The sequence below is a fragment of the Leiobunum rupestre genome, chromosome 2, assembly GCF_980474605.1.
Source record: "Leiobunum rupestre chromosome 2, qqLeiRupe1.1.hap1, whole genome shotgun sequence".
Lineage (NCBI taxonomy): Eukaryota > Metazoa > Arthropoda > Arachnida > Opiliones > Sclerosomatidae > Leiobunum > Leiobunum rupestre.
In genome coordinates this window covers 56,470,768-56,485,187 of record NC_143385.1, presented here as the reverse complement: position 1 = coordinate 56,485,187, position 14,420 = coordinate 56,470,768, and the positions used below count along the sequence as shown (strand labels likewise).

Genomic DNA, 14,420 nt, shown 5'->3' with positions numbered 1-14,420 from the left:
TTTTCTAAACCAGTTCTTTAGTTATAATAAGGTTGCTTTTAAATGGTTCATTTTAATAATAGATGATGTCGGATGTAATAGAATGTCTACCTAATTTTGCTCAGCGCTTCTTGGGAAAATAATCTTTATTAAATCATCATCATTGTTACTTCTTAGTACTTACAATGACAGTTAGAATAACGTAACGACATCTGCTGACCAAAGACTGAATTTTGGTGAACGTTTTTTTAAAGTTAAATGCCAAACCCAGACCATACGACGAGTCGAGGTGTTTCTCACCGATTGGAGAAAAAACTCAAGGATTCAATTTATCTTAATATAATTTAAAAATGCCCAAATGAGAACGGACAGTATTTTTAAAACACACAAACACAAACTTGTGATTTAAAATGGGAAATCAGTGACTTAAACGGGAAAAAATAGAAATAAATGGAAATATTTCTTTTCTAGACTTTTTTGGGTGGATTCCCCTAATTTTTGGTAAATACGAGCAAATTAAGGTAAGCTCGAGTAAAGGTGCAAAAATTAAAATTATATACATATAAGTTCATTGAGGTAAATTTTACTAAATTGGACTAAGTTAATTAAAATTTATAAAACGGCCTAGAGTCTATAGAAGAAGGCCGTATAATAAAAGGCATGTAATCAACGTATAATTGGTTAATATTGTCATTAAGCAGTTGGTTATATTGGGTACGGTGTCATGCGTGGAGACACCTATTGCAGCGTTCTAGTTTCGTGTTGGATGTGACGGAGTTTCGTCACTGGTACTTTGTCCTTGGTAATACAAATAGGCATAGTTATCCGGGAGATACTGGGTACCCCTGCTAATGTAAGATTAATAAGAGTTAATGGAAATAAATTCGAGAAAACTAAGGTAGTATCAAATAAAGTTTCGTAAATAGAAGCGAAATAAGTTACAGGCAAAAAATTGGTTATTGCCAATGCATTTGAGTTACTGTGAATTTAAATAGTTAAAAATGAAGTTAACTAGTTAAAGTTAAATATATTTCATTTGGTGAAAAAATGGGTGAAGTTAAGTAATTTAGGTTAACATGTGTTTAATAAGGTAGGGATTAATAAAATAAGGTTAATTTATAAAAATAGCGTTTTATTTGAGTAAAGTTATTTAATTTTAGTTACTTTAAGTAAGATTAAAAAAGCTAGTAAGGGTGCATAATTTGAGTCCAGTAAAATGGGATATATTTATTTACGAAAACGTTTTAAACTTAAATTGTTTTTCTTTGAATCGGCCTTTAAGCCGGCTGCACCAATGAAACCCCGAGAGAGTGAAGTGACGCGAAATTTTAAAAATCCTAATTTCGTACACGGTTTGCCTGCGCCCGCGCTCAAAATTCGCTTGCGAGCTTAATGTGAGCAGCCGGCTTTAGTTTTAAACAGGAGACTCCCCATAGTTGTGGTGAGAATTCCTGGTTATACGTCAATCTGGCTGAAGAAATTGAAGACAAGTTCTTACCACCTTTTTTACAAATGTATCCAATTTCAGGAGTTACATTAGGGTACAATCGAAAAAAATTAGGTTTAATTGGAGCTGAACAGTGAAATATATAATCTAGTAACCCTCTGTAATATTTAAGTTTTTATTTTAATCAGTTTATAATATATTTTAAATCCTTCGTTTATCAAAAATGTTTTAGGTGATACGTTATATCGAGTTAACTTTACAAGGACAATTTATCTATAAAAATGTAACTTATATATATATATATATATAGTAGTGTTAAATTATAAATTTAAATAGAATCAGTTGATAAATTCTTATTTTTCTATAAATGTTAATGATTTTGTGAAGGGTCATACGTTATCTTTACGTCTTAAAACTTGTCCCAAAATAACATTCACCTGTAACGACCCTCTAGCGTCCTCTTATTTGGCCTCTTCTTTCTCAGCCCCCCTCTGGGCTGCTACCCAGGCTGAACAAAAAAAGAAAGTCAAATACGAGGGCCTCGAGAGTCGATACATGTTTAAGGCCGTCGCCATCGAAACCCTCGGCTCCTTCGGTCGGGACGGTTTGGCGTTGATACATGCCATCGGGCGTCGAATTCGTGAGGTTACCGGCGAGCCGCGATCGGTGGAATTTCTCACGCAAAGAATTGCTATTGTGGTTCAAAGAGGGAACGCAGAATCAGTTCTAAACTCGTTCCCCCCTGGTGCTTCGCTTGCCGATTACTTATATATTATATATTATATATTATATATTATATATTATATATTATATATTATATATTATATATTATATATTATATATTATATATTATATATTATATATTATATATTATATATTATATATTATATATTATATATTATATATTATATATTATATATTATATATTATATATTATATATTATATATTATATATTATATAATTACTCGTTTTGATATTTTTAATATTTAGGCTTAGTTTCTCTATTCGGTGTTATCGTCGCAAGCCAGATTTCCCGCACGGTACTGACGAGTACCAAATAGGACGAAACTGATCTACCGTTGGAATTTCTGGCTATTATATTTAAAGTAATTAATATTTTCACACGAAGATGTATTTGGTCCGAGTTTCACGTCTTTTTGTTCGCTCGAAGACCTATCGGTACGAGCTATTAATTTGTTTAGGGTTTAGCCTTATTTGCAAATTATATAATCATTAACCCTATTTCAAGGTGACGCCAGTTATCATACCGTTTTTTTAAGACTTCTTACGTAAATTTAAAAGCACGAGATTTCAAATTATGTCGCGAGAGACATGTGCGTGAAAATCGGAACGTTAAGCTTTTATAATGAATACCTTTGTTTGGTTTTGTTTCCCTTATTGACGCATACACTGTATCGTGCTTTTAACCTTATATTAGTAGTCATAAAACAATGGATTGATATAGGGTTTCGGCTCGGAACGTCTCCAGTAACAAAAAATTGTTTATACCATGAGAGTTTCTCCAGTTTCATTTTTATATTTATATTATACCATGGTAATTAATCATTTGAATTTTTAGCATGTGTATAATTTCGCAGAAATCAAAATTAAGATTCAAACTTTTTATCCAATTAATTTCTAATTAAAATTAAATTTTATTATAATTTTTCTAAATAACTTTATTTTCCGCCCCTCATTCGATCTATACCCAAGTTTTTTAACTTTAAACTGTTAACTTAATTTTATGTATAAATTCGCACTTACTGAAATGCAGTGGATTATACGTTAAGGTCTACTCAATCCTTGAGTTGAATACACATCAGTGAGAAACACCTCGGGTGGTCTTTTTCTACGGTATCATTGGTTTTTAGAATACAAAATGAAGATTATTTTTCCGTTTGGGTGTTAGGCAGGAAAAAAATTGAAAATATTTTTATAATTTGGCTATTTTAGCAATTACATTTAATTTGGAATTTAAATTGATTTTCCATGGAATTTAAAAAATTACTTATTTTCGATTGATATTTAAATTGATGGAGTGCTCAAATAACTTATTGTTATATCTACATCGTTGTCTCCCAACCCCCAGTTCTATATATTTGCTAATTTTTTTAGGTTTATACTTTTTAAACATGGCCTAACCTAGGAGCAACAAACACAACACCCCACACAAGGAGAACGCAACCCGTCAAAAGTCGTGGATTTTCTTGTATACGTTTTTCATTGGCTAGACGCTTTAGCGCCTGCTGCCGTCGGAAAGGAAAAATTCGGAAATTGTCTTCTCCCCGCCCGTAAAACGTTCAGCGTAAAGGCTCCTGACGCTCGTCCAATGAAATTCGTACACAACCCTTCGTTAGCGTGTTTAAAGGCTAGCTGCGTTCTCCTTGTGTTTGTTGCTCCTAGGCCTAACTAAGTAAAACAAACTTGGTTTTCTAAACCAGCTAGATGGGCCTCTCAGTATTCTGGGAAAAACGAGTCTATTTCGTTTTTGGACCAACTCGAAAGTTCTTTTACCCTTCAGCTTCAAACAAAAGAAGCAATTTGATCAGTATAGCGTGTAGCCAGATATAATTTATTTTATCAAATAAAAAAGTGGTCTTGCCAAACTTGATAAAATGTTGCTCTTACGTCACATGACACAACTTAATTAGTACATTTTTCTCACGAGCGATTTGCACTCACGTCGTCAGTAGTGCGCGCTCATAGTCTAGTAACAGTAAGAGTCACATTTAAACAAGAAGGTCACGTAACTTTATAAAAATAACTATTCGTCAAGAAACTGCAGACTACGTACGGTTTCAAAATTGATCGAGGACAAAATAATAATTTAATTAAGTCCAAACAAAGGAAAGGTCTGATTATAACTCGAGCTCCCGCAGTCCCGGCTGTTAAACGAAACTCAATTTTTTACAAAAGGTGTTTCTATTCAATAATGGAGGTCATGTGAAAATGTGTTGTCAACGTCACTTAGCTTTTGAAGTCGCGAGATTCTTCGGAATCTGAAAACCACGTTCTAAACTTACATGCAAGTATAGCCCGTAAATAACTTGCGTGACTCGAATAAAAACATTTTATACTTTTAATTTTTAATTATTTTAATTTACAGAAACACCTGTTCGATATCGTCGATTAACGAAGCCCATTTAACATTTTTGCGGTTGTATTGGAAATATTGTTTTAAATTTTTAAAAGAGTATAGGATAGTTTAAGCACTTGCATTATAGAAAATTGATATCTTTCCGAATATTTGAGATAACCGACTAGTTTGTCCACCACTGATATCAGAATTCTTTAATTATATATTGAAGGCCACAGAAAAGTTCAAGTTACTTGATTAAGGTTTTCAGGTGGTAAATGAATACAACCCCTTCTATGTTAGCTTACGTGGAAAGGTGAAAAAGTCCATAATAAGAAGGGCAAAAAAGCTAAGCCCTAACAAATTTAAAGTAATCATAAAACTTATGAAATTCTCGGACCTATAGGACTTTGAGAATAAAATGTTATTCAAGTTGAAAGCCTGAATCAAAAATGGCTAGGTTGGTGCTATTCTAGATGATATTTATATTGTTTAGCATAACCTATAAAGAATATACACCAACAATATTATATTTGGGATAAAAGTTCTATCGTCTTTGCATATTAAAAAGCAAAGTTATCAAGAAAGCGGTGCGTAAGAACTTTTGGGTGTTTCCAGCACCTTCCCGTTCACCTGGGATAAAGGCATTAAAAGTCGCTAGATGACTTGGGCCTTGGGTGGTGCCTTGGGTATAAACCTAGCTTATTATTATTTAATTCTTGATACATCGTAGAATTATAAAGAATATGAATACGGATATTACTCAGACAAATTATCTGTGTTCAATCTGAAACTCTTATTTTAAAATATATTTTATTGTAAAACTAAACTTCGAGGAAACTTAATGCTTTTAGGTGTTTTACTCGAAAGCTCATCGACAGTTGAAGAACCTTTACGTCAAATCAAACTCTCCTCTGTTCACTCACTTCTCTGATTCTTTGTGCGGTGCCAGCGTCATCAGATCCCTGAAAGCTACAGACATATTCACCGAGAAAGCATTTTCGCTCATTGAGGATAACGAGGCGAAATATTATTCATGGTCAATGAGTGTGAGGTTAGAAACTGTCATTATTTAATTAAACAAAGTGTTATCGAAATTATCGCGAGTAGTTTACAATACGTTTTATTTATTTTACTTATCTCAATTATATTTAACTTTAAGCCTCTTTACGATTTTTTTTATTAGAAATGTTCTGGGTGCGTTCAATAATTTTAATTTTCTTTTTTTGGCGCTTGAATTCGGAAACATAAAAGTATATTATTAAAATTAATGTCGTGTTTTGCGTAATGCCCAGCGAAGTTGCTCATGCTAGTTTAAAGCTTTTGCGTTTCAATTTATGTTGTAACGATACCGATAATAAAGATGTTCCTTTCTACAGTTATTGAACCAGGAAACACAAATACGAAATTGTTTTCAAGACAAAATATCCAGGTTGATATTAGTTAGATATCATTGTTTTGTGAAATCCGGTACATTTCAAAACACTGATATACTTATTTTCTAGTTATATTTTAAATACTTTTTTCCTCGCTATAATAATAATGTATAATTATTTTTTTTTTAATTAATCAAAGATATTTCGTATTTAAATGGAAATTCCGTTAATGTTTCATGATTGCAAAAATTTCCAAGTACATTAATTGGATAAAAAGTAACTTTTACTAATAAATCTTAGTTTTTCCTTTATATAGCTTTTATTACTAATGCATCTTTTACATCAAACGTATTAATAGGGCTGGGATAGCTTACACCCCTCTTCTAGGAGAGTAGATCGTACACCATAAATATTCATACATTTCCACAAGTATCCCATATAAGTTTTAGAGATAACAATTAATCTGTTTAGTAAAGACTCCGAAACTAAATTAACTTTATTTCCAGATGGATGTCCTTCCGCGTAAATTTGTTACTTAGTGTGCTGTTACTCATCGCATATCTTTGGACAATACTGTCAAAAGATTTCCTCTCACCTGGAATAGTTGGATACATTCTTAACAACTTGAACACGGTTTGTTGTATTTAATTATCACCTCAGTAAAACGAGCCAAGTTCATTTTTACCCTCGCGCCTTAAGAAATGTTTTATCAGTAATTATATGGAAAAGGATTGAATACATTTAAGAACATGACCACATAGAAAATTCCTAAGAACATGGGACTTCACTCAATATGACTTTACTCAATGTTACTTTAGTTAATTTATTCCTCATGGAACCTATTACAATTACGCAAGACAATTTTTAGTTCAGATATATCAATTACAGATATGTTCAAAACGTGACAAATAAAAATAGTAAATTAGGAAATATGAAAAAATTAATATTAATCCAAGCAATATATTCTAAAGTGATATTTATGCAAAATAGGACCAAATGTCTGAACTTTATGTAAAATATTTCTGTCGATGCCAAATTTTCCTGACATTTTCTTTAAGCTTTAACATTTTTTAAATTACCATATATTTTTGGGGTATGTACATTTGATCGAATTTCAATCGTCCGAACCGCCGAAATAACAAATGTTTCAATTGTTCAAATTGGACATCTTGTTTGTTTCATTCTTCCGAATCGGTAGCATCACTTGTCCAAATTCTGTCGCTAAATTAGTATTTCATATTGCTGTTTTTTGTGGGAATTGCGTTGATGTTGTGGATATTTTAGGTTAGGTTAAGTAAAGTTAGGTTCACGTTAATGTTACTATTTTCTTATATTAACAATATTTAAAAAAACACCAATTCCTAATGTTCGAAAAAACGGACAAACGATTATTCGAACATATGAAATTCGCCAGTAAAGTTAACATAAATTGAACGACTAAATCACCAACAAACGTTGTGATATATTTTTCGGTCAAATGAAATACGTTTTCGGATATACGATCCTGTTATCCGGCATTCGGACAAATGATCATTCGGACATTTGTACCACCGTTCGGACGAATGAAATTCGAACAAATGTACCAAAATCATATTTTTGGACCAGTCTTCCCCAAGTAGTCGCTTTCAAGTTGTGATGCGACACGAATTATTCGACAAAAGTACAACAATTGTTTTTATTTAAGTAACAGCTAGGAAATATGGGGGGTTGTAAAAATATAGGGTCGGTTTTTGGGGTTCCTTAGGCAAATTTGTACTACGGGTTCAGTGGGTTGGAGGGGGTGGCATTGAGGGAAAACCTGGTACTTAATATACACATGGATTAAATAGTAGAGGATGTTGCATTCGCGAAAAAAACACAAAAATAACTAGTAAAGTAGCCATCTGGCGGCCTCTACTTGCAAACCGGAAGTTTTTTTTTTCAGTCCTATTCGGGGCCAAACAAACCGGCGTGCTTGTGAAACTCCCACGCAGTATTTAAATTACTTCGATATATTAATAATGAATTCGGCATTTTCTTCTCAAACATATGAGACATTGGGAATATCTGAACCAAGCTTTTCCAATTATCCAAAGCTGATATCGTTTTCTTCTGGTGAGTGCTTTATTTAACAATTGGAAATTTTACTAAGGCTTAGTAAAACTGGTCTCTTTAGTTACTGCTTTTATGGTTTTTTTTGGATTAATTAATTTTATGTTTAAATAGAGGATGATCAGAGAAAGGAAGATGTTTTAGACGAAAACCGTGGTAGTGATTTGGATCATTATTTTGAAATAGATAGAGCTCCAGCATTCCACAATGTTCGCAAGCCTGTACTATCGTTACGAACTACTTCTGATCTCTAAGTATCAATTTGAAATAAAGTGTTCAATAAGTAATTCTAATCAACGATTTCAAACCCCCAGGAATATTTGCAAGACTAGTCTACATAAAAAGAAATTAAAAAACGTCCATTGGGAAAGGTTAAAGGAATAGTTTCTGAAGGTAAAATAGTTTATTTATAAATATCTGAGAATGAAATTAACTTTTATTGTGTTGATTAATTAAAAGACTATGATAGTATCTTTGAAAGCACTTGGAACATGGCAACCTCCCTTCTGGCAAAAGTTATAGAATTTCCATGTAAAGAAAACTTGATTAAAAGCGTTGAATGGACTTCTAAATTAAAAACTTTAGCTGCACAGGACTTCAAACAAATATTGCTACTCACGAAAGTAAGCCTAATGACTATAAAGAAATATTAAAGTAGTTAAGAAAGTGTATTCAATTATATATCATTATGTTTTAGAATGAAGCAATATCCCAAGATGAAGTGGTTCTGGGGTTGAATTACCTGCTACCTGAACTTTTTACCTGCGGAACCAATTACACAGAAGAAATATTACTAAATAGCAATACTGTTCAGCCAACTATTGAAGATAATGAAACCATGTACTATGTCGTAGGATATATACTGCATAAGTTGCAAATTCATAAAAACACAAGCTACAACGAACTAGGAAAGTTTCTCTCTGAAACAAATTTGGCAAATGTTCCCAATGGTTTTAAAAATGGACTGATTTACAAGACAGGGGAGCCTTAAAGTACCCTACAAGAGAAGCCATGGAACTATTTCTTTTAATTCAAAACCATGTTGGAATGTTCTACGGCCCAACGTTGGTTAAAAATAAGAAAATAAAGGCCATTGAAGCAGTTGAGGCAAAACAAATGGAAAGGCATGTGTTCCGGTGCTGGCGTAATGGAAGTCTGTAAATATGGTTTTGAACATCATATTGAGGAAATATTTAAATACTGTGGGAAAAGGACACACAAACAAATTAAGAAATAATTTCAAAATGAATGAAAGAGTAAAACAAATGGCCACTAAGACAAAGACAGAAGAGAAGAAAAAACTTAAATTGAAGGAAGCAGTCACGCAAGAAATAATAAAGCAATGCAAATTAATGATTTAATATTAATGATTAATATCAAATCATCTATTTAGTGAGAAAGCGTTTGTGATTGTACTATACTCAAATTTTATTAAAAAAATTACCAATGGAATATTTTTGCACGTTACTTTGAGTTAGTGTTGCCACCCGTTATTTTAAGTTTTATTTTTCCCTCTTCTAATCGCTTTAATTTCCTACTATTTCTAGCATACTGGTTTAAGTTCGTATTTGAGCCAGCCATACATGCTTGTCGATGCCTCGAGAATAGTTGTTCCAGAGGATCCTGATTGAAGTGGTCGCTTAATACGAATTTGGCTTCTTTTTCCAGCAAAAACGGGATCAATTCCAAGATACACTTTGCTAATTCCAACCAAAAAAAACATTTCAAATAATACTCCTTTCAAATGTTAAAATAGTTCTTACTAGTTTGGCGCAAGCCGGACAAAGTCTCTTGGCTAAGCATAATTTTTTTTCTGGTCTGAGAGCTTGCCTGGTTGGGATAGAGCGTAGGTTTCCCACTCATCCAGGTAGGCCGAAAATACTTCTTCAAGCCACTGCAAGTAAACATGTGAAGAAAATTATACCTATTCGTCAGGGTAGATTTAGTTAAAAATTAACTTGAAACGAGAATCATTCTGGAATCGAAATGGTTTAAGATTTGGATTTCTTTTGTGGGACCCATCCACACAATTTCCCACGTTCATTAAATCGAACCATTTATTAAACGTTTCAATAAATCGCACCAGTTCTTGACATTTACCAACAGATTCGGTTTTTAATGCATTTGCAACACTCTGGGACAAAACTTGTGCGGCGTATTTCACCTTCATTCGATTTCGCAAAGAAATATGGTCGTCCGTCAATTTGTATAACTTCTTTAAGTTACCAATCTTCTTCTGCTCAGCCTGGTAAAGTTTTTTAATTGTGTCCCACACCAGTTTTTCACCATTAATCTCCATTCGACGGCATGTACTATTTGCGCTGCTATTTCCTAAGCAACTTCGAACTGTTTTAGCAAGTGCGGTACATCAAATAAAAAGTATACAGAGCGTTCCTCTGTACCAGAGAAGGAATTTTTGCAATTATATGAAAATTCACCAGCATTCATATTGAAACACTTCCTATTTGTGGCCGCCCCATCACCTACCACACAGATAATTTTAAAGCCACATAGTTCCAGTTTGCGAATCCCTTCCCATAGCAGTTTATCCAACTTCTCCGCTGTTAATGCATTTGTCGGAAAATATGCAAAAGGCATTTTGTATCCAGAAGTTAAACCTCTCAACATGAACTGTAGCACATACAGGCCGTTATTAAGTTGAGATATTTTCTCATCGACATTAGACGGCTCGACATATATAATAATGTCTCCACTCTCCTGACGATACACAAGATCTTCTTGTATTTTAATTTCATCTAAAACTAAACCGAAGTAATCATTGTGATTGAATTTTCTGATTTTTTTAAAGTCATCCTTCATTTTCCTAAAGACATCTGGGTCGAAGCCAGGCTTTTCACCAATATTAGAAGCATGCCTGCGTAAAGTTGATCTTGACGGTAATTGCAACACACCAGATTCTTCAAGCACATAATATAACGCTGGTGATTTTTCGTACATGAATAGGCACCATTGAATAACCAATGGGTGCCAACGTCTATTCTTCCCGGTTTTTTTTCCAACATTTTTAGTTGAGTTGTTAAAAATAAATGCCCAAAATCTTGATTATTTTTATTCCGTGACTCTCCTACATTGGTTGTTGGTGTGCTGAATTCAGTCCTATGGTCTTTGACAACATTTCTTTCTAGAATGTCTAGGAAAAAATTGTGATGGTTCTCGTCATGCAAAGAAGTTCCCTTTTTACTAATTATTTTTTCACATTTCCTTCTAAGCCTTCTAATTTTGGCATTTATTTTTTATTCTGTATTCTTTGAATTTCTCAGTCGCTCTACTAGTTGCGTTCTTGATAGCTTTTTAAATGGGGACAAACTTGTTTTGTTTTATCGCTTCTTTCTATGTCAGGCAACTCTTAGATTCCCTCTTAACTTTAAGCAATAAAAACATCTTGTTTTAGTCTTATCCAGCAGAAAAAGGATACACCTCTCAGCATGGACTGCCCCCAGGAGCTTAAAAATAAAGATGGTTTGATGCTGTGTTTGAAAATATTTACATATTGTTCCTCTGTATTTCCCGAACAAACCTTCATATGTAACAACATTTGCACAGCGTCGCTGTGCTCTTGATGAGTGCTAATAAGTATTGGGAATTTGGACAGTACTATAGAGTCGCTTATTATACGACTATACTCGCTGTATTCGGCTTTACCATTATTTTAAACGCTTACACCTAAAAGTACGACCCCTGTTTCTTCCTCTAACAGTCTAACTTTGAAAGAGTCTGAATGCATTGTTACATTGGCATTTCAGGGGAATTCTCAGGAGGCTTAGGTAACATCTCAATATGGGTTGAGCTTCCAATGGAATTATTAGCAGTAAAATCTTGGCACTCCTGCACTTTTAGATTTTCATTAGTCTTTTGGCAAATTTCCATTACATTCAAGTTAGATGGCATTTCAGGGGAATTCTCAGGAGGCTTAGGTAACATCTCAATATGGGTTGAGCTTCCAATGGAATTATTAGCAGTAAAATCTTGGCACTTCTGTACTTTTAGATTTTCATTTAGGCAGTTGAAGTTCGTTGCCAATTCAGGTAGATTGTCTTGAGTGTTGGGAATTTCCATGGACTTGTCAAGATACTCTTCAAATTGCAACGCTAAGTCATCATTTCTACAATCCTAATTTAATATGTATTGTTATAGAATAATATAATCAAATTATCTAACGTGATTTACCATTTCCATAAAATTGTCAGTATTTGATTCAATTGTTGTCTGTTCTTGCTCGATGTTATTCGAAACGTCATGTAGCGGAAGACCTTTAACTTTTGGTTTCAAAATTGACACATATTCCTGAGTAAATAAAATATATTGTAACAACGGAAACAGAAACATATCCATATTTGCTTACTTTTTGACTATTTATCGGATCTGGGTATAGCTCCGTAGGCCCATTTCCACCCACAATGTGTTTTGAACATAAATAGGTGGATGTATTCACTCTCTCAATAGGATAATCGTCTCTTGCAAGCAACTGTAGCCATCTTTGGCACTTCTCTAAATGTCTTGTTGGCTTTGGAAATGGTATGAATCTTATATTTTCCATGTATTCCTTGTAACTATAGCGTGAATCGCTTTTACAGCCTTTAAATATGCAATACTTCTTCCCCATTTTCCGGTTTTAGGCTCTTAAAAAATATAATATCATAACTTAATTTTATTAACTTCAATCTGCATTTCCCAGAATTTCAAATTCAACGGAAAATAACTTAAGACACTTACCTATGTTGTTTAGCAATTGGAACTTGGAAGAATCAAACTATTGTTTAATATTTGTAATTATTTTGAAGTAATTAATTTTAAATACAATCGCGAAAGATTCATTAAATGCTGCGTAGCATCACTAGCACATGTAGCTTTTATCTAAAACAACAGACGAATACGACAAAAGGCGGTAGATAATTTGAACCAAAAATAGATGGCGCTCATATCCGGTTGCCCCTGGCTAGAGAGGGGGTAGAAGGAGTGGGGAAATGAAAAATAAATTACATCGACCCAACGCAAGCTTTGCACTGAGATGCTAGCTTGTGGAACATCCTTTAGTGTTTAATCCATGATATACACATATTTTATTTAATTATTTTATTGTCTGAAATGTGCAGGCAGTCAATGAATACGTTAAAAAATCCAAAAACATTTAGTCGAAAATTATTGAGGTAGTCCTTATTTAATTACTTCTTTAATGTTGATGCCATACCGTCTAAGTTTGTTCCAATGTATCAATACATAATTCATAAGTCATTTGGGGTAAATTGATAAAAATTGCGGGGTAGGGCAATGATCTTGAAAATTTCCCATATTTTAGCATTAGAACCAGTAGCATTTAAGGTATTTTATATTGAGCGAAATTTTTAAAAAATAAAGTAATTATCAGCTAGGCTAATACCCAAAGCACCACCAGTCATCTAATTTATAAATGTATCTGATTTCCAACAGCTTTGTTTATATATAGGGTGGTTTTTAGCTCGGAAAAGTGGTTTGTTTTCAATTCTATGTTATCTAAAATATAGAAAATTTTAGTGAACGTTATCCATACCGGGGGACACTCGTTAGCGAAAATTGCATAGAAACCGTAAAACGTTTACCCATTTTTTTAATTTTATTTTTTAACACTAGGTTTAACATTAAAATTGTCAATTATAAACTTGTAGAACGTCATCATAAACGTAGAAATATCGTTGGCACGAAAACAATACGAATTTTTCACCGAAAAAACACGACTCGAAAAAGTGACAAGTTTAGCAAGCTATAATGAATGTATAGAAGAATTTAATAAAATTAAGGAATACTCATGACGAATTAAAATAATATATTCAACACTTGACAAAGAACCTCATCAGGTTTGAAACGTTGTGTCTAGGCTTAAATTTTTAATTGTAAAAAAAATTTTAATACATTTTTCAATTCATCATGAGTATTCCCTAATTTTATTAAATTCTTCTATACATTTATCTCCACCATGACCAAAATTAGCTCCACTATAAGTTAAAATGAGTTTTCTCAATTTCCATAAGTAAAATAGGAAAACTTTGTGACACCACGGTAAAATCGAGGAGACAATGGCGAAAGAAGGTATTAAGCTAACATGATTTAAATTCTGTATGTTAGAAAAATATCAGAATTTTCATGAAAACGCCAACTTTTATTTAACTTATTACAAACAAAATTGAAAACCCCACCACCGACTGCGATGCTGTCTTGGGCGCGAACAGTAATGTTGAAAGCACGTTGAACCTTTTCCGGGGTTACTTCCCGGCAAGCGTTAAGAATTCGTTGACGAAGTTCTTAGAGTTTTTCAACGGGAGTTGCTGATACTCTGTCTTTAATGAAGCCCCAAAGAAAAAGGTCCAACGGCGTCAGATCTAGTCACCTTGGTGGCCAGTGTACCGGATAGTTTATCCCTAGCCATCGCTGTGGAAATTCATTGTCCACGATAAT

General features: G+C 33.3%; 1 protein-coding gene across 2 annotated transcripts in view; it reads left to right on the top strand.

Annotated features, from left to right (window-relative positions):
- The window catches only part of LOC149958488 (ATP-binding cassette sub-family C member 1-like), a 129,861-nt gene that overhangs the window by 81,735 nt on the left and 33,706 nt on the right, over positions 1 to 14,420 (top strand). For both annotated transcript variants that reach the window (XM_090165895.1, XM_090165893.1), the window contains 2 exons: positions 5,358 to 5,557; positions 6,386 to 6,512. In XM_090165895.1, the coding sequence (XP_090022021.1) occupies positions 5,358 to 5,557; positions 6,386 to 6,512 (327 nt within the window). The remainder of the gene's footprint in view (positions 1 to 5,357; positions 5,558 to 6,385; positions 6,513 to 14,420) is intronic.